We start from the raw sequence: 18,851 nt of genomic DNA on the forward strand, positions 1-18,851 counted from the left end.
TTTACGTGAAGTACATTTTTTAAAATGTGAAAGATCACCAGATGTCTCTTACTGTGACATCACTTCACATTGATGTTCCTTGCTTTATATTTTGTGGTTCTAAAACATTTTAAAATTCAGAAGTATTCAAAGCAAAGTTAATTCCACCTTATTTTCCTTATTAGAGGAAATATGCAATACAGAATTTGTTTAGAACAAGGTAACAAAAAGCATTCTTAAATTCCCAAAGTCTCTAATTCTTTTTTAAAAACTCACCATTTTAAAAAATGTTAGGAGTTACTACTTCAAAGAAAAGCTAATTATTCAAATTGCTTGGTCTTTCTCCATCTATTATGATTTGAACAGTGTGAAACTGTGTGAAAACCTTTCTCATATCAGTGACATTTAGTTATATCATGATATATTTTTCAATAAAATTCACATATTTTAGTGAAAATGCTTGTTAAAATGTACTTAAAAATAAGTTTCAGAGAAACAATGAAACAATGAAACCTGAAGGCTGCCGTCAAATAGACAATTTGAATTCCAGAGACCTGCTATTTCAAGAAATTTTGATCACTTCAACTCTTCACTGGAAGCCAACAAATCTGCTCCACACTAGAAATTATAAGCTACTTGAGGCTCTCAGAGACTCCCAAATCAGGCTCTTAATACCTACGTTACAGAATATGCAAATTAGAAATAGGGTCCTCTAAGTGCCTGTGATATACCAGGCCCAGGAGGTCACAGGCATTTAAAGCACTGTGATTTTTGTTATTGAAATTAATGACACAGAAGTTTCATGTAACAACAGAGAACTAAATATTCTCTAAGAGGGGACTCATGTATTTGGTAGTTGGCTCATTTGTAGCATGCCCATATGTTCTATGCCGATTTCAAACTAACATATGGCCTGAAATGTCTGCATCATATTAGGGTTTGCTAACCATTTTACCATCATAGAAATCTTATGCTAAGGTCAGTGCTACTTACACCTCTTCCTAGAATCAACAGGAGAATTTTGAAGATAGTCAGATTCTCTTCTTTATACAAAACTTAGTCAGAATCTCTGAGTGAATTTGGATACATGCCCACATTTGGAAATCTTAATCTAGTTACCTGTGGACATGACAAACCTTGTCCTTTTGTGCTAGTGCTAGACCATGCTATCATTTTTCTCTATATAACATCTACATGCTACACAACATCTCTGCTGGTCACTTCATGTAATAATATTTTTTTCTTGCAATAAGCTATGGTCATAAAGAAGATTTAAGGTTCGTCAGTGGAAACTGAATCTAAATATAGGTGAAGGTGGAACATTGCCATTTTAAGAGCTAGAGCAGTAAGCTTGTGGGTACAGAAGAGTTATTCTTTGAGACAGAAACTCTTGTTTAATCTGAGAGGGACCACATTTCTAAACCTTTCAGTCAAACAAATAAAATCTACTCATTATTCTTGCGTAAAACTTGAATGCAAAAGTTAGCATGAGTGCAGCTAAGTATATAGTTTAATAAAAAAAAAAGTTAGCAGAAAATGATGCTGAAGAGTCAAATGTTTTTTCTTTACAAATTTTGAGCTAAGCTGCCCTATCCCTAAAGAGGCTAAAGAGGTGGTTCTTTCTTGAAAAGTGTGTGTGTGTGTGTGTGTGCGTGTGTGTGTTTTACTCAGCATTTGCTCACAAGAGACTAGGGGCTACAATCAGTTCATACCATGCATGAGGTGTTGGCCGAATCTCTTGGTGTTCTTATAGAGAAAAATGATAAGCAACTGAACTGGCCTCAGCCTGGCATTACATTTACAGGGCTGTTCATATTCACAGGTGGTAGTACCCAGTGTGCAAAGCCAACTGTTAAAAATTTCTAGAATTTTGAGAGTTTTTCATTAAACAACCATTACTAAATATTAAACTATATAAACCCACAATTAAATATTATTAAAACAAAGGTAATATATATTGGAAATTCATTATTTCCTAATTAGTTTACTATATTTTACTATCTTCTATGTAATTGAGTTCATTTACATCTACTGAACCTGTATGGTGGAAATACTACATAATGGTGTGATACTTGGACATCTCTTCCAAAATCCACACTGATTGCTGTAAGGGGAAGAATGTTAGTAATATTCATACCATGAAAATCAGTAAGCCCAACAAATTGGGGCTTTCCCCCCCTATTTTTGGAGAGTAGTTATTAAACGTTATCAGCACAGCACTGACATATGATATAATTTAAGACTGAAGAAATCATGCTTTCGGAAAATGCACTGTTAGAACTTGTCTAAGGGAGTCACACCATATTCTGTGCCTGGAGTATTTCCTAATATGATAATTGATGTTTCCACTGAATTAGAAACAAGAAATGAAATGAGCTTTGAACTGAATAAGAGGGAAAAAAGACCTAGGGGAAGATAAAGAGACTAATCCCTAAGGTCTGAACATGGTCAGAGGGTCTCAGTAGTGGGGGATATCTTCAACAACAACACATGCACAGGGACATGGAAGTTAATTTTGGGCCCCTCTCTCTGCAAATAACCATTCTTATTATTAATAAAATTATGTTAATAACTAATCTTTTTTTCTTCTTCTTCTTTTTTTGAGATGAGGTCTCACTCTGTCACCCAGGCTGGAGCACACTGGTACAATCACAGCTCACTTTAGCCTTGACCTCCTGGGTTTAAGCGATCCTCCTACCTCTGACTCCCGAGTAACTGAGACTACAGGTATACTTCACCATACTGGGCTTTTTTTTTTTTTTTTTTTTTGTAAAAATGGGGTCCTACTCTCTTGCCCAGGTTGTTCTCAGATTCCAGGTTTAAGGGAATCCTCCCACTTCAGCCTCCCAAATTTCTGGGATTACAGCATGAGCTACCATGCCTTGTCAACAACTGGTTTTATTTGTGCTTTGAAGGGATCAGGCACCTGGGTCTTAAGAGCAGTTGAGGGAGTGCCTAGCCCAGCTGTGACATGATGGGAGTCCTTGGTAGCAGAAGCTGGGAGGTTGGCAGTAAGAGAGTAAGACCAGAGAGGTGAAGCTATAGAATTTACTCCAAATTTTTGGTTAAGTTATATGTAAAAGAGAAGTCGAAACTAATTCATAATTATAAACTGTTGATACTAATATTGTACATATGTGTATGTATAAATTTACATAAATGTTTACTTTGTATGTAGTTATTACATATAAATATTTTTTATATATTTATGTTTATATACTCATATATGATATGATTTTCAGGAAAAAAATAATAATACATGCTATGCATGATGAATACGAGGACTAAGATGAACTATGGAAGAGAGGGTATGAGATAATTCTTCTGTTTTGCCACCTGGAGGTCAGGTTAAGTACTTCCAAGGAATAAATATTCTGTCACTTTCAAGAAAGCAGGGATTATACTTCTTTAACTTTATATATATATATAGATATACACACACACACGCACACACACTTCATATACATGCTATGAAGTATATAAACTTCATCTATATATACTATGAAGTATATATACTTCACCATAAAATATACTTTATAATGAAGTATATATACTTCATAGTATATATACACACACTTCATATATATACATATTTATATACACTTCATATATCATATTTATGTGAAGTATATATATATAAAAAGGAGAAATGTTAACTAGATAGAAACCAACCTGGATTACTCCGGTCTGAACTCAGATCACAAAGGACATTAATTATTGAACAAACAAACCCTCAATAGTGGTTACACAATAGGATGTCCTGATCCAACATTGAGGTTGTAAACCCTATTGTCGATATGGACTCTAGAATAGGATTGTGCTGTTATCCCTAGGCTAACTTATTCCGTTGATCAAATTATTGCGTAATGTGTAAAAACTCACTTAGACTAGTGAGGTCTTAGTTTAGATTGTTTGGACGTTGAATTATGCTCTGAGGTCACCCCAACCAAATTTTTTTTTTTTTTTTTTTTTTTTTTTGAGACAGAGTCTCCATCTGTCGCCCAGGTTGGAGTGCAATGGTGTGGTCTCGGCTCACTGAAACCTCTGCCTCCCGGGTTCAAACAATTCTTCCGCCCCAGCCTCCTGAGTAGCTGGGATTACCAGCACCCGCTATCATGCCCAACTAATTTTTGTATTTTTGTAGAGATGGAGTTTCACCATGTTGGCCAGGCTTGTTTTGAACTCCTGACCTCAGGTGATCCACCCGCCTCGGCCTCCCAAAGTGCTGGGATTACAGGCATGAGCCATTGCGCCTGGCCAAGCAGTTTAAAATTTTTAATACGGTGATAGTAGGCTAGGGCCTGTAGGCTTGAGTTTTCATTTGCATTAACGAATTAAAGCTGCATAGGGTCTTCTCATCTTATTTGTTTATATCCGCCACTTCACAGATAGGTCAATGTCACTGATTAAAAGTAAAACACAGCTGAACCCTCGTCTGGCCATTCATACAAGTTCCTATTTAGGGAACAAGTAATTATGCTACCTTTGCAAGGTTAGGATATCGCGGCTGTTGAACATATGTCACTGGGCAGGCAGTGCCTCTAATACTGATAATGCTAGAGGTGGTGTTTTGGTAAACAGGTGGGGTAAGATTTGCTGAATTCCTTTTACTTTTTGTAATCTTTCCTTAGAGCATGACTGTGTTGGGTTAACAGTGAATATAATAGGGTGCTTATTATATCGTTTACTAATATTGGGCTGTTAACTGTCAGTGGGTTATTGCGGTCTGATGTAAGCTTACACAATGGAGAATGTCTTCATGTTATTTATATTAACATGATTGCTTCTATTAAGTAATAGATTAGTCCAATGTGACGTTAGGAGTTCAGTAAAGTGATTAGAATTCAAGATAGTAAGATGTTGAACTTAAACGCTTTCTTAATTGGTGGCTGCTTTTGGGCCAACTGTGGTGGTAATAATTTTTACTCTCTGCAGGAAGGTTGTTTCCCAAGGTCTAAAGAGCTGTCCCTCTCTAGACTAACAGTTAAACTTACAGGGGAATTACATCATTCTGTGGGTAAGTTTAAAGTTGAACTAAGAGTCTATCTTGGACAATGAGCTACCACCAGGCTCGGTAGGCTTGTCACTGTTACTCATGAATCCTCCCACTATTTTGCCACATAGGTGAATGTGGTCTTTCAGCTGTTCTTCAGTAGCTCATCTGGTTTTGGGGGACTTGGCTATAGTTCTGTGTGTAAAGTTATTTCTAGTTAATAGATTATGCAGAAGGTATAAGGGCTTGTCTTTGCTTTTTAGTGCTTGATATAGCTCTTTCATCTTTCCCTTACTGTATTATGTCTATTGTGCCAAGGTAAAAATTTCTATTGCCTATACTTTTGTCTAAATAAATGGTTTAAGATAGTTTGATAATATTTTTAGCAAGGTTTGGGGCTAGAGTTGGCTAAAAGTGATCAGGCCATGATGAAATCTTCTGGGTGTAAGCCAGATGCTTTGGGTTAAGCTACACTTTGGTTTGTCCAGGCACACTTTTCAGTATGCTTACTATGTTACAACTTATCTCCTCTATAGGTGTGTAGAAAAGTATCAGTAATAGTGATTTCTAAAGTAATATTTGAGGAGGGTGATAGGTGTGTGTGTGCTTCATGGCTTTATTCAACCAAGCACTCTGCTCTTGGTTTACTGCTAAATCCTCCTTGAGCCCTTAGATTTCACAAAGGTTTTTGTGATATTTTTCTGGACATAGAAAATGTAGACCATTTCTTGCCACCTCATGGGTTACACCTTGACCTAATGTTTATATGTGTATACTTATGCTTACTATATAACCTTTTTAGGGTTTGCTGAAGATGGTGGTATACAGGCTGGGAACAAGAGGTGGTGAGGTGTATCAGGGTTCATCAATTATAGAACAGGCTCCTCTAGAGGGAAGTAAAGCACCGTCAAGTCCTTTGAGTTTTAAGCTGTTGCTTAGAGTACTCTGGCGAATGGTTTTGTTAATGTAACTATTCGACTTTAGGGCTAAGCATAGTGGGTTATCTAATCCCAGTTTGGGCCTTAGCTATTGTGTCTTCAGGGTATTAAAGCCACTTTGTGGTATATTTTATTTCAGCTGGAATTTTTTACAACTTAGATGGAGTTTTTTACAACTTAGCTTTATTGAGGGTAGATCTTAAACATTCTTTACACCGAGCTTTATTAGCTTGGGTTAATCATATGGCCGTGGTGGCTGCCACAAAGTTAACCAACCCTAAATATTAGTATAACTTAGTCAAACTTTTATTACTAAAGATTTATCATTGCTGTTTCCCGAAGGGGTGTGGTTGAGCAAAGCGTTTTGAGCTGCATTTGTGTGTGCTTGATACCTACTCGTTTTAATCTGGGTGACCTAGAGGGCATTTTCACTGGGGTGGAGATACTTGCATGTGTAATCTTACTAAGAGCTAATAAAAAAGGCCAGGACCAAACCTATCTGTTTATGAGGTTGTGTGGACCCATCTAGACATTTTCAGTGTCTTTCTTTGAATGTCTAAGCTACACTAACTGCATGGAATACTTAAGTGAAAATTAAAACATGAGAAAGAAAGAAGTAAATATAAATGGTTGTTTACAGTTCTGGAAATTCAAGGTCTTTAAATTTGAATTGACAGAAGTTTGGCTGAGAGGATTACTCATAATTTAGGCTGAAAGGATTTACTCATGATTTAGCGGTATATTATATTGGGACAGCACTTTCAGAGGGATATGCTCAAGGTATTATATTAGTATATGGCAGAGGTTTAGTTACTATATCTATTACACAGAATGGAGGTCTTATTTGGTAGGAGGGCCTTAAGATTTTTTAGAAAATTACATAAATCAAGAGGTAGCTCTCTCGATTTATGTAATCGAGAGGTAGCATTTGTGGTTAAAATACGATTTCTGGGCTCTGACTGGGTTGCATTTTTAGTCTCTTGTTTTTGGGGTTTGGCGAGGGTATGTTTACCTAGGTTGATGGCAAAGTCAGAGAGGGAGGGAGGGTAGTTTGCAGATTTAATCGGAAATAGTTCTTCAAACTGAGCATATGTGCATGAGATTACATGCACGAGCGTATGTGCGTGAGCATACGTGTGTGAGCGTCTACTGATTAATTATGTCCTTCAAGCATGATATACTTCTCCTCACATGACAAAAACTAGCCCCTATCTTGATTATGTTTCAAATCTTCCCATCAACAAACCTGAACATCCTTCTATCACAATTCTATCCATTACAGTGGGCGGTTCAGGGGGACCTAACCAAACACAACTGCGTAAAATTCTAGCCTACTCCTCTATCACTCACATAGGTTGAATAATAGCAGTACTAATTTATAACCCAAACATTACCGCTCTAAATCTGATTATTTACCTTATCTCTACAACAACCGCATTTCTAGCACTCAACCTGAGTCTAAGCATCACAACCCTGTCACTATTTCATGCCTGAAAGAAATTGGCATGGTTGACACCTATAATTCCACTAATTCTACTATCCCTACGAGGTTTACCCCCATTACAGGGTTCCTGCCTAAATGAATCATCATCCAAGAACTTACAAAAAATGATAGCCTTATCACCACAACCATTACAGCTACCATAACCCTACTCAACCTGTACTCTTACATACACCTCATTTATTCCATCTCAGTAACGCTATTCCCCATATCTAATACTATGAAACTAAAATGACAATTCGAAATCGCAAAATGCATACTACTTCTCCCTCCCCACCTGTCATCTCTTCTACCCTCCTCTTTCCCATCTCTCCATTAATACTAACTATAACTTAGAAACGTAGGTTAAATAAGACCAAGGGCCTTCAAAGCCCTGACTAAGCAAATTGCACTTAATTTCTGTAACAGACCTAAGGGCTCCAAGACTCTATTCTGCATCAGTTGAATGCAAATCAACCACTTTAATTAAGCTAAGCCCTTACTAGATTGGTAGAATTCAAACCCACGAAAATTTAGTTAACAACTAAACCCCCTAATCAACTGGCTTCAATCTGCTTCTCCCACCATGGGGGAAAAAGGCGGGAGAAGTCCCCGCAGGATTGAAGCTGCTCCTTTGAGTTTTCAATTCAACATGAGAAATCACCTCCAGGCTGGTAAACAGTGGCCTTGGCCTCTGTCATGGGAACACTATACCTGTTATTCGGCACATGGGCAGGGATAGTAGGCACTGCCTTAAGCCTCCTAATTCGAGCAGAACTAGGCCAACCAGGAACTCTGCTAGGAGATTATCAGATCTACAATGTTACTGTTACCGCCCACGCATTCGTTATAATCTTCCTTATAGTGATACCAATCCTAATTGGGGGTTTCAGCAACTGGCTAGTTCTTCTAATAATTGGTGCACCCAATACAGCATTCCCCTGGATACGTAATATGAGCGTCTGACTTCTCCCCCCATCTTTTCTACTCTCACTTGCATCTTCAATAGTGGAAGCCGGCGCTGGAACCGGCTGGACAGTTTATTCCCCTTTAGCAGGAAACCTAGCACATGCAGGAGGCTCTGTGGACTTGACCATCTTCTCACTCCACTTGGCAGGTGTCTCTTCTATTTTGGGGCCATTAACTTCATTACCACTATTATTAACATAAACCTCCTAGTTATATCCCAATATCAAACACCCCTTTTTGTTTGATCAGTCCTCATTACCGCAGTCCTTTCCCTTCCAGTCCTAGCCTCTGACATTACTATACCATTAACTGACCATAGCCTCAACACCACTTTGTTTGACCCTGCTGGTGGGGGTGACCCTATCTTGTACCAACATTTACTCTGATTTTTTGGTCACCCTGAAGTCTATGTCCTTATCCTACCAGGCTTCGGGATAATCTCCCACGTGGTAACATATTATTCTGGTAAAAAGGAACCATTTGGATACATGGGCACAGAGCTGTGATATCAATTGACTTCTTAGGATTTATCATATGGGCTCACCAAATATTTACAGTAGGGATAGATGCAGACACATAAGCATACATCATCTCCGCTACCAAAAGTATTGCTATCCTTACTGGCATCAAGGTCTTTAGCTGATTAGCCACCCTGCATGGCGGTAACATCAAATGATCTCCCACAATATTCTGTGCCCTATGATTAATTTTCCTTTTCACAGTAGGAGGCTTAACCAGCATCTTATTAGCTAATTTGTCACTAGATATTATCTTACACGACACATGTTATGTTGTAGCGCATTTCCACTATGTCCTATCAATAGGAGCAGTATTCACCATTATAGGAGGCTTTGTCCACTGATTCTCCTTGTTTTCAGGCTATACACTTAGGCAGATCTATGCTAAAATCCATTTCACCATTATATTCATAGGTGTTAATTTAACCTTTTCTCCACAGCACTGCCTCAACCTATCCGGTATGCCTCGATGTTACTCTGATTATCCTGATGTATACACCACGTGAAATATCATCTCATTCATAGGGTCATTTATCTCTCTAATAGCAGTTATACTAATAATCTTTATGATCTGAGAAGCCTTTGCTTCAAAACGAAAAGTACTAACAATTGAACAACCATCTACTAATTTAGAATGGCTTTATGGCTGTCCACCATCTTACCACACATTCGAAGAGCCAGCCTCGGGAAAACCTAAATGAGAAAGGAAGGAATCGAACTCCCAGAAACTGGTTTCAAGCCCATCCCATAACCTCTATGACTCTCTTGATAAGATATTAGTAAAATTGTTACATAGCTTTGTCAAAGTTAATTTATAGGTTAAACCCTATCTGTCTCAATGGCTTATCCAGTTCAATTAGGCCTTCAAGATGTCACATCCCCTATTAAAGAAGAAGTACTCACTTTCCATGACCATGCTCTTATAATTTTTTTTATAATTATATATATATGTACACACACACACAATTTGGTAAAAGGTTGATTGAGAGGAACTTATCATATATAATAAAAATGAAGGCTGGGTGCAGCAGCTTATGCCTGTAATCTTAGCACTTTGTGAGGCTGTGGCAGGAGGATAACTTGTGTCCAGGAGTTTGAGTCTAGCCTGGCCAACATAGGGAGATCCTCTCTCTACAAACAGTAAGAAACAATTATCTGGGTGTAGTGACATGCATCTGTGGTCTCAGCTACTCAGGAGGATGAAACAGGAGGAATGCCTGAACCCAAGAGGTCGAGGCTGCAGTGAGCTGTGACACCACTGCACTCCAGCTGGGTGACAGAGCAAGACCCAGTCTTAAAAAAGAAAGGAAAATAAAATAAAGATGCATATTGAAAAGCCGTACTCAAAAAGTGAAACAATGCATTTTCATCTCAAGGAACTAAGAGACAAGAAAACCAGGCTAGCAGGTGTACTGTGCTTGCTTCTGGTAATGTTCTTTAGTAAAAGTTAATTCCTAGAGTGAGTTTCAGTTGACCTGGAAAGCCTCTTCTTATAAATGTAGTGACAAAGGCCATCTATGGTGTGGGTCAGGTGCGAGTCCTTACTTTCTCAAAATAGCATTAAAAAGGCAGCTGAGCTGCCACTTGATCTTAGTGCATTGTTTTTTAAAACACATTTTAGATTCTGTTAGTTCTCACTGCTAATATTTTATTCAGAAAAATTGCATCTGAATTCATAAGTGATCTTAAGTTCTTTTGTTTTTTGTTTTATTAAATCAGGTCCATAAAAATCTATTTTACAGGTATTTTAGAAAAATGATCTTTTGGATTCACACAAATTCAATGTATCCTTTCCATGTCTAATGTTTTTTCATATATTCCTATTTCCCTAATTTAGGGTGTTATTTTAAAATATCTTTTGAAAACAGTCCGTGTGATTTCATTCCATGTATACGTTTATGCAAAGTTAGATGTGTTGTATGTCTAATGCACACAAACTGAAGCTGTACTACAATACATCGAGGGTAAATTTTCTTGCTGCTTTTTAATTTTGTTTTGCTTTACTACAAAGTACCTTAGAAAGGCACATCTATTTTACCTAAATATTTTCATATGGAAGGAGTAACACAAGTTGGTAATGTAACAAATCAGGTTTAACTGTACTCTATCTTGAGAATTCTATTTCAAGAAAGCTAGATATATATAATACAAAGTGCAACATTAATTAGGAGTGGGTCATTACTGTGATATGTAAAAGTCATTGAAAAAAAATTTAAAACATGGATAGTTTGAATGCAGGCAGAACATCTGGTTTAAACAAGTAATTAGTCCTGGAATTATGTTCATGAATACAGTGGTATTGATGAATTTGTCAACTCCCCCTCTCCCACTTCAGTTGTTAGTTGGTATTCGTTTCTAGAAAGCAACTTAGAATAAGTGATGTACCTAGTGTAATCAAAGATAAAGGTTGCAGGGTCTGGAGCCACTGAGGTTTGTTCTTCTCAATGTCTTGATGAGCTACACCTATGAGAGACTACCTTCTAGTTACTAAAACACACTTAAAATGTAGAAACATAGTTAAATGTCAATGAATATATAACGAAAATATAACTGTCACATATTTTAAAAATACTTCTGTCCTCATATGGTCAATTCATATAAAAATTATAATTGGAAAGTCCCTTATTCTTTTGTCATAAGAAATCACCCTTGGATTGACACATTAACTCATTTATTGCTCATAATAGGCCTATGAAGTTGATGATAATAACAGCTCCTGGGCAAAACAAACAAACAAACAAAAACAAACAAACAAAAAAACCTATGTGTGATCTTTCATGCAGGAGCACAGGCAATTACTTTACCTGGCAGGGTTCCTGGGGGGAAAGTTGTCCTCCCACACCAGACTTGGTGCCCAGTCAATGCAATGCAGTCTCTAAGGGAGTTGCAGTGAGACTCAGGGTTTGCTGACCAGTCATGTCTCATGTATGTCTCCCATCCTGGCCCAGGCACGCTATTCAGAGACCTCTTTATTAAGGTCCTTTGATAGCAGCTTTCCTTAGATGCTTTCACTAAGATCTCCTTATAGGGAGGAAGTAAGGGGGTCTGGAAGACACCTTTTCTCCACTCTGACTCCATCCTCAGTACTTTTCACTCAGGCCTTCCCACCTCTTTCTCCTTCAAGCTTCCAGGTTCATAAAACTTTCAGAACAGTTTTTTCCCATCCCTCCTCAGTGAAACAATTCCCCATGTCTGCACTGATCCATCTGACCCTCACCTGGCACTGTTTTATGGGGGAAACATGAGACAGTGAAGTTGGTGCTTTCGCTGGTTTAGTCTCTTGAATAAACCATTGCAGTAAGTGATTAAAAGCTTTACTGTTACCACATTTTTGCTTGTCTGAATTGACCACTGTCACCTAGTAGCTTAGCTCTCCACTCAGCTCAGCTCTTGACACTCTGTCTTTTATAGGTGAGGAAATGGAGGGGCTGAGGGCATAAATGACTTTTTTAAGGTCAAAGTGCTGGTAAGCAGCAGTGCCAGGTTTCAAAAAAACCAATTTGGCTCCCAAATTCATTCTCTGAACTATACCATCTTCTCTGATGAGAAATCATTGTTTCTCTATTTTTCCATATTAATATTCTTGTATATTCCTGTTTGCTTAAATTTTAGAGGGCAACTTATTTACATCATTTTGATATTCTTGTGGTGCTGAGGATCATTACTATAGTGCTCCAAGTAAATGAAACATCATTCACTATATGATTTTTTCACTTCGAAGGATTAGTTTATTGAATAAGCCCAGTTGATAGGTAATAATTTCTACTAGGGATGTATGAGGAAAAAAAGGATTTCTTCAAAAGGCTGAGAACTTCTCCATAACCCTCCTGAAGTTTGAATTTAAATACTTCAAGTAAATTTTAGAAAATATAACTTGGTTATAATTATTCCTAAATAACATATTTTTAAGGAGTATCATTTTTAATTGCTTTTATAGATACTTCAGACCTTTTCTTCACAGTCTTAACCACTTTTAAGTGTATGTTTAGTAATGTTAAGTATATCACATTGTTTTCCAACAGATCTCTAGAACTTTTTCAACCTTGCACAATTACAACTTGACTCGTTAAAGAGCAATTGAACATTTAGCCTTCCTTCCAACCCCAGGATACCACCATTCTACATTCTGTTTTCTGTGAGTTTGACAGTTTAGTTACTTCATGTAAGTGAAATCATACAGTATTTATGTTTTTGTGACTGGCTTATTTCCTTTAGCATAGTGTCCTCAAGATTTATTGTTGTAGCATGTGACTAGATCTCCTTAATATCATCCCATTGGTCTATTTTAGCTTTTGCTCTTGGTATTTTTGGCATTATATCCATGAATGTATTGCTAAACCTAGAATCATAAAGCTTTGTCATCATAGTTTCTGCCAAGACTTTTATAGTTTTAAGTCTTATGCTTAGGTCTGTAATTTGCTTTAGAGTTAATTTTTGAACATGGCATATGACAAAGGCCCAAGATCAATCTTTTGCACATGAATATCTATTTTTCCCAGCATCATTTGTTGAAGAGACTTCCCTTTAAAATATATTATTTATGCCTATCACTGATTGAAAATTATATTAGATATTAATCCTACTGCTAATATTTATAATTTAATGTACTAATAAGCATATTACCATATTAGGTATCTGTTTCTTAAGCATTTTGATAACTGTATCTCAACCTAACTTGTTTTCCTTATAATCCATTGTAATTTATTTTATGTATTTATTGATTGCTATGCATTCATGAATTAAAGTATTTGTTTTGTGCTCATTTATTCTTCTAAAAATATTACGAGAAGAAGTCAACGGGCTTCACCAAGCTGCTGCAGTGTCCATTGCCTCAGAAAATATTAAAAATTCAGAGTTTGTTTTTGTAATTTAGACACAGATGAAGTCTTGAACTAGGGCAACCATAATAATAAATATGTAAAATCAAGAAATGGGCAAAAATCAGGATGACTCAGTGATTAACTGCCAAGAGCCAAGTGAAAGTAAAGACAATAATGACCCACCAAATTTTTAACCTGGTTGAGAGATTGGTTGGTGGTATGTAGTTCTAGGGAGTCATCAACCTAGAGGTTGCATTTAAAGCCCTGAGAGTGTCTGAGATCACCCCTGGGGAGAGGACAGAGAAATAAATTGACTAAAGATAAAATCATAGGAAACTAATAGTCAAAGAATAGTCAATTCATTATTAACAGCTATGGTGTCATGTGATACATATAATGTGTCAGCAAATAAAACTACTATGTAAATAATAAAACTTTGGCAATCAATTTGTAATTTGTAAAAGACCGTTGGTTATGACTCTACTCTGCATTTATAATTTTTGCACCTGCAATTATTTACATGCAAAAAACAATACAGCCACAGTTGCCTAATTATAGGCACAACCATCCAAATTTATCTTCAAAAAGAATAGCACAAAGAGACACCATCTGTGAAAGTGCAGCAAACCCCTCAGACCTTTCCTGCTCCAAATTCTGTAAGGCTGGTGGGCACACTTCCCTTTTGGCTTCTGTCTCAGGCTTTATTCTTGCCTGATCTTATTCATGCATTACAGACTAGTCAGTCTGATAAGCTGATAGTCAGCAGGCCTTTCCTTTTACCCAACCAATATCCATGCCCCACCACCACTACCCCGCCAATATAATATGTGCACTAGTATGGGCAGACTGAAAACAGAAGCCATTTCTGAAACACATCATTTGTCTCCTTAATGTGAAAAGATTCCATTTTTTTCACAGGTAATTTTACAAAGTAGGCAACGTGAATACCACAAACACAAAATCCCATACAAATTTCTGCTCAAAGGTGACAAGAAAATTATGTTACTCTACTTTTTACATAAAGTTTTAGCCATTTATTAAAAACACAGCTGTCAGTTTTGATCAAATATATTCATATTTCCCCATTATATTATTAGGGCCACGATGAAATTTAATAATTGTCCCTTGGAGTTTGATTTTTCACAAAAATGTCATAACACAATCAGTAATATAGCAAATAATTATTGAACTACATTGAGACAGTTATGATTTCAGCTGGGAAATATATAATAGATGAGAAATATAAAACCCAGGTTAACACTTGATAAAGATTCTGTTCTCATACAAATGTCAGTAGTAATAAATGTGGGGACAACATAGCCTGCTTTATGAAAATGAAAGAGATACCAGACAGAATAATTTTCAAAGATTTAAATCATGGTTCAAATATTATTTGCTTATTATTTAATCATATTAAACACTTTAAATCTGATAAATTCTTTGTGGTAAAAAGAATACACAATTTAAGAATGAGAAATTCAGTAGTTTATTAGACTAATGACTAAAATCAGACTGTAACATGTTTCTTTTATATGAAATCTATATTTCTCCATTCCATAAGTGTTTGAAATCATTAAGTATGACCATGAAGTCTTCAGGGGCAAATGAAGGCTTAAGAATTCTGCAACATTCACTAGTTTTTACTTTTTTATTTAAAAAATTACAGTGAATAGGAAGGTACATTTTTGTTCTACTACCTTTGTCTCAATGGTATACGGGTCACAGAGACTTGAAGCAATGGTTGGATACCAGCCTTAAGTTTGTGGATAGTGGGACACAGGTTTGTACATTGGAAGTATGATTAAGTAATTTAAATTAAGCAAAGAGGAACATGTTAACACAATGAGAATTTGTGAAGAGGAAGCATGATTCCCAAAAGAGAATTAACTAGAAGTAAAAGGTTGGTCAGCCATTTGTTCTATCACATACAACTGAACATTTCAATGAGTGCAATCAAAGTTCAAAATATTAGTAATGGCATGATAAGCCTAACTCATTCATCTCCAAATAAAGTAGAACATTTTGAGACATTAAAAATAATAATAATTCTACTTACATCCTGAACTACCATTTGTTGACACAAGAGTCAAGTTGGAAGGCCATGGGTTCCGAACAATATCTTGCCAATGAATGGTGTCCGCATAACAAAGGAATTTGTTCTGGTCTACATAGACTCCACCATTTAGGATTTCTGTATTAAAAAACAAAGAAACAAATCTTTTGTCAAACTGCTTGTTGATGAAATGATAATCAACAAAAACGATTTGCTCTTAACTATTTTCAATGTTAAATTAGAGTCATGCTGCTAATAGCCAAGAAACCTTTTAAAATATCTTTCACTGAATCATATACATTGATTGCAGGAATTTGAAAGGATTGAAAATTACAAAAGTGAAAAACAACCACTCATATTTGTGCACTCTGAGAGTAACACTCCTAAAATTTTGGTATAAATGTTACAGTCTTTTGTCTGTTTTCTTCCCTAGAATTGAAATAATATTTTATAATCTTGTTTTGTTTAATATTATATAATGAGTATTTAATAGTAATTACTACTCTGTATTTCAATGAGAATAGGATATATCATAGTATACATTAAATAGTAATTATTTAACCAACCCCTCTTGTTGGTAATTTAACTTATTTATTTCTAATTGGTCTTTAAAACAAATTTCCACACATGACATTCCAAGGTCATAGAGTGTGGATATTTTTAAGATTTTTGGTATCAATTGTCAAATTATCCTTAGAGAGATTGTTTCAGCCAAGGTGACATTGACTGCAGTCAGTAGGTAAGTAATTAGCACAAAGTGGAAGCTAAAATTAATGCCTCAATCACAAAAATGTTGCCATCTCAAATGAAATCGATAGGATTGCCAATTATTCTTAGCAACACAAAATAATGAATAACAAATCCTGTGGTTCATTGAAATAAGGATATGGCTGTAGGATAACATGCACTAAAGCCAATTTGTACTTGATTCTTTATTTCACAACACTGGCTTGATTAGCTAATTTGTCCTCCACAAAAAATGACTGACCACAGAAATGAATTCTCTTTTGGATAGCTTTAAGTTATCCAGGAAAATAAAAACTGAGATATATCCTCTGAAAATATTATTCTTATTATTTGAAGAAATTAGCTAGAACTACACATAGCACCTTCCTGCCCAATATGTACTGCATTTTCCCCTACTGTTCAATACAAAAGCAATTTAAGAGAAATCATGCATCAGTCCATAAAGTGTTCAACTACAAGTAATCAAAACCCAATTAACAGTTTATAGAAATGGAGATTTTTTTTTTTTTCACATAAGAAGCCTGTAGGAGGCAGTTGCAGATATTAGTTCAGTGTTCCACAGTGCCCACTATCTGTTCTGCCATCCTCAGTGTGTCAGTTTTATTCATTTCAGGCACAAGATGGCGGCTACTTCTAAAGACTGAACTGCAGTCTTTCTGAATTGCAGGCAGGATGAAGTCAGACCAGCAAGCAAGAGACTTCCTTGTAGTGAACCTGTGACTTTTTATTTGGGAAGAAATGCTCTCCTCTAGGATCATGTCTGCATTTCATTGGCCAGAACAATATCCCACGGCTCTCCCTACTACAAGAGAGATTAAATAAGTAACTATTGAGGTGGAAATATTGCTACTGGGACAAAACCCAAACCAGTAGGAGTGTTAGTGAGGAAGAAGTGGGACATGGATATTGGGAAGGCAACCGACACCATCTCCCACGGTAGCCTTGAGAAACTCATCTCTCTTGTGTAGAACCCCAAGCTAAATTTGTAGGAGTCATCTTAAACTGAAAAGGGATAAATGAAAGGAATGTGTGGCACCACAAGAGGGTTATTTGTGGATTGGTGGTCACATCCCAAGTGCCTTACTGCATTGCATGTACGAAACCCTCCAGATTAATTTTGATATTGCAGTTCTTTCTACATTTTAAATCACTCCCATTTTCATCATCAGTCATTTCCGTGACTATTGGTTCCATTTTCTCGGTGAGGGGAAAAAAAAGAAAAGAAATTAGATCATCTTTCTACTTCTAAAACCCAGTTCATTATTTTTTATGACCTAACCATACAACCTTCATCAAAGCAGAAGGGAGATGTAAGACGTAAGAAAGATTGTGAAATGAATTTCTACATTAATGTTTGGCATTAAGTTTTTATCTAAGAAATGTGACGATCTCATACTAATAGCTTTCTCATGAGACATTAGATGATGCTCTTCTGCTCTAGGAATAATTTTCCATTAGATGACAAAGAAAGGAGATTTTGACTGCTATCCAGGAAATAAAGGTTATTTTTCAGTCTACATTTAGAAAAGTCCTACTTCAAAAAAAAAAAAAAAAGTGGAAAGGTAATAGCTCAAACATTGCTGAAAGAGTGTGTATTTTTCAGGAGTCACATTGTATTTCAAATAGTTCGTGCAAAGGAACACAGTATCCATCTCCAACTTCCTATCTAAAATTTTTCAAATAGAATCAGATTATATTATACTGAATAATAGTCTTATCAAATCCCTTTCTTCAACAATATTAATCTGCTATGAATGTTGACATTTGTTTCTTAGAAATAGTCTGTTCGAGAGCTTGGCTTTTACTTAGAAAAGGGATTTAGAAAGGAGACAATAAAAAATCCAGCATAATCTTACACGTTAAAATTTCGAATTAATACACATGGTCAATCCAGATGATACTTTTATCATCCCGAATTCAAAACTCAGCATCTGCTAGCAATTCTGGTCAGGAGGATTTATAAACGTTTAGCAATTAATGATGGGTAGTTTATTTGTGTATTGTTTGTTTTCCTTGAAAATATTCTTTTTTCCTTTATGCTTGGTATAAACCCTATTCTGCTGTTGAATATCAAAACCTCACAATCAGAGAATGTAGAATTTCACTGACACTTATAGGACAGTTTTAATGTACAATCGTACACTTTTCTTTTGATTAATTTGATTACCTAAATATGTGTCAGAAAGTAATGTTATAATAGCATTTACATATATTCTTAAAGTTTTCATTGGTTTTGTAATTTTACAATTTTAAAATATGAATTTGACTTATTTTTGTGAGAAAATATATTCAGGTAGGTTTCTTTCTGGATTAAAAAAAATTCTAGAGAATAGATACTAACCTGTAAGAAAGTT

General features: G+C 36.0%; 1 protein-coding gene across 1 annotated transcript in view; it reads right to left on the reverse strand.

Annotated features, from left to right (window-relative positions):
* Positions 1-18,851, reverse strand: part of ERBB4 (erb-b2 receptor tyrosine kinase 4) — a 1,186,765-nt gene that overhangs the window by 395,792 nt on the left and 772,122 nt on the right. The window contains exon 4 of the mRNA XM_015110887.3: positions 15,754-15,888. Within this exon, the coding sequence (XP_014966373.3) occupies positions 15,754-15,888 (135 nt within the window). The remainder of the gene's footprint in view (positions 1-15,753; positions 15,889-18,851) is intronic.

This window comes from Macaca mulatta, chromosome 12 (assembly GCF_049350105.2).
Source record: "Macaca mulatta isolate MMU2019108-1 chromosome 12, T2T-MMU8v2.0, whole genome shotgun sequence".
Taxonomy (NCBI): Eukaryota; Metazoa; Chordata; class Mammalia; order Primates; family Cercopithecidae; genus Macaca; species Macaca mulatta.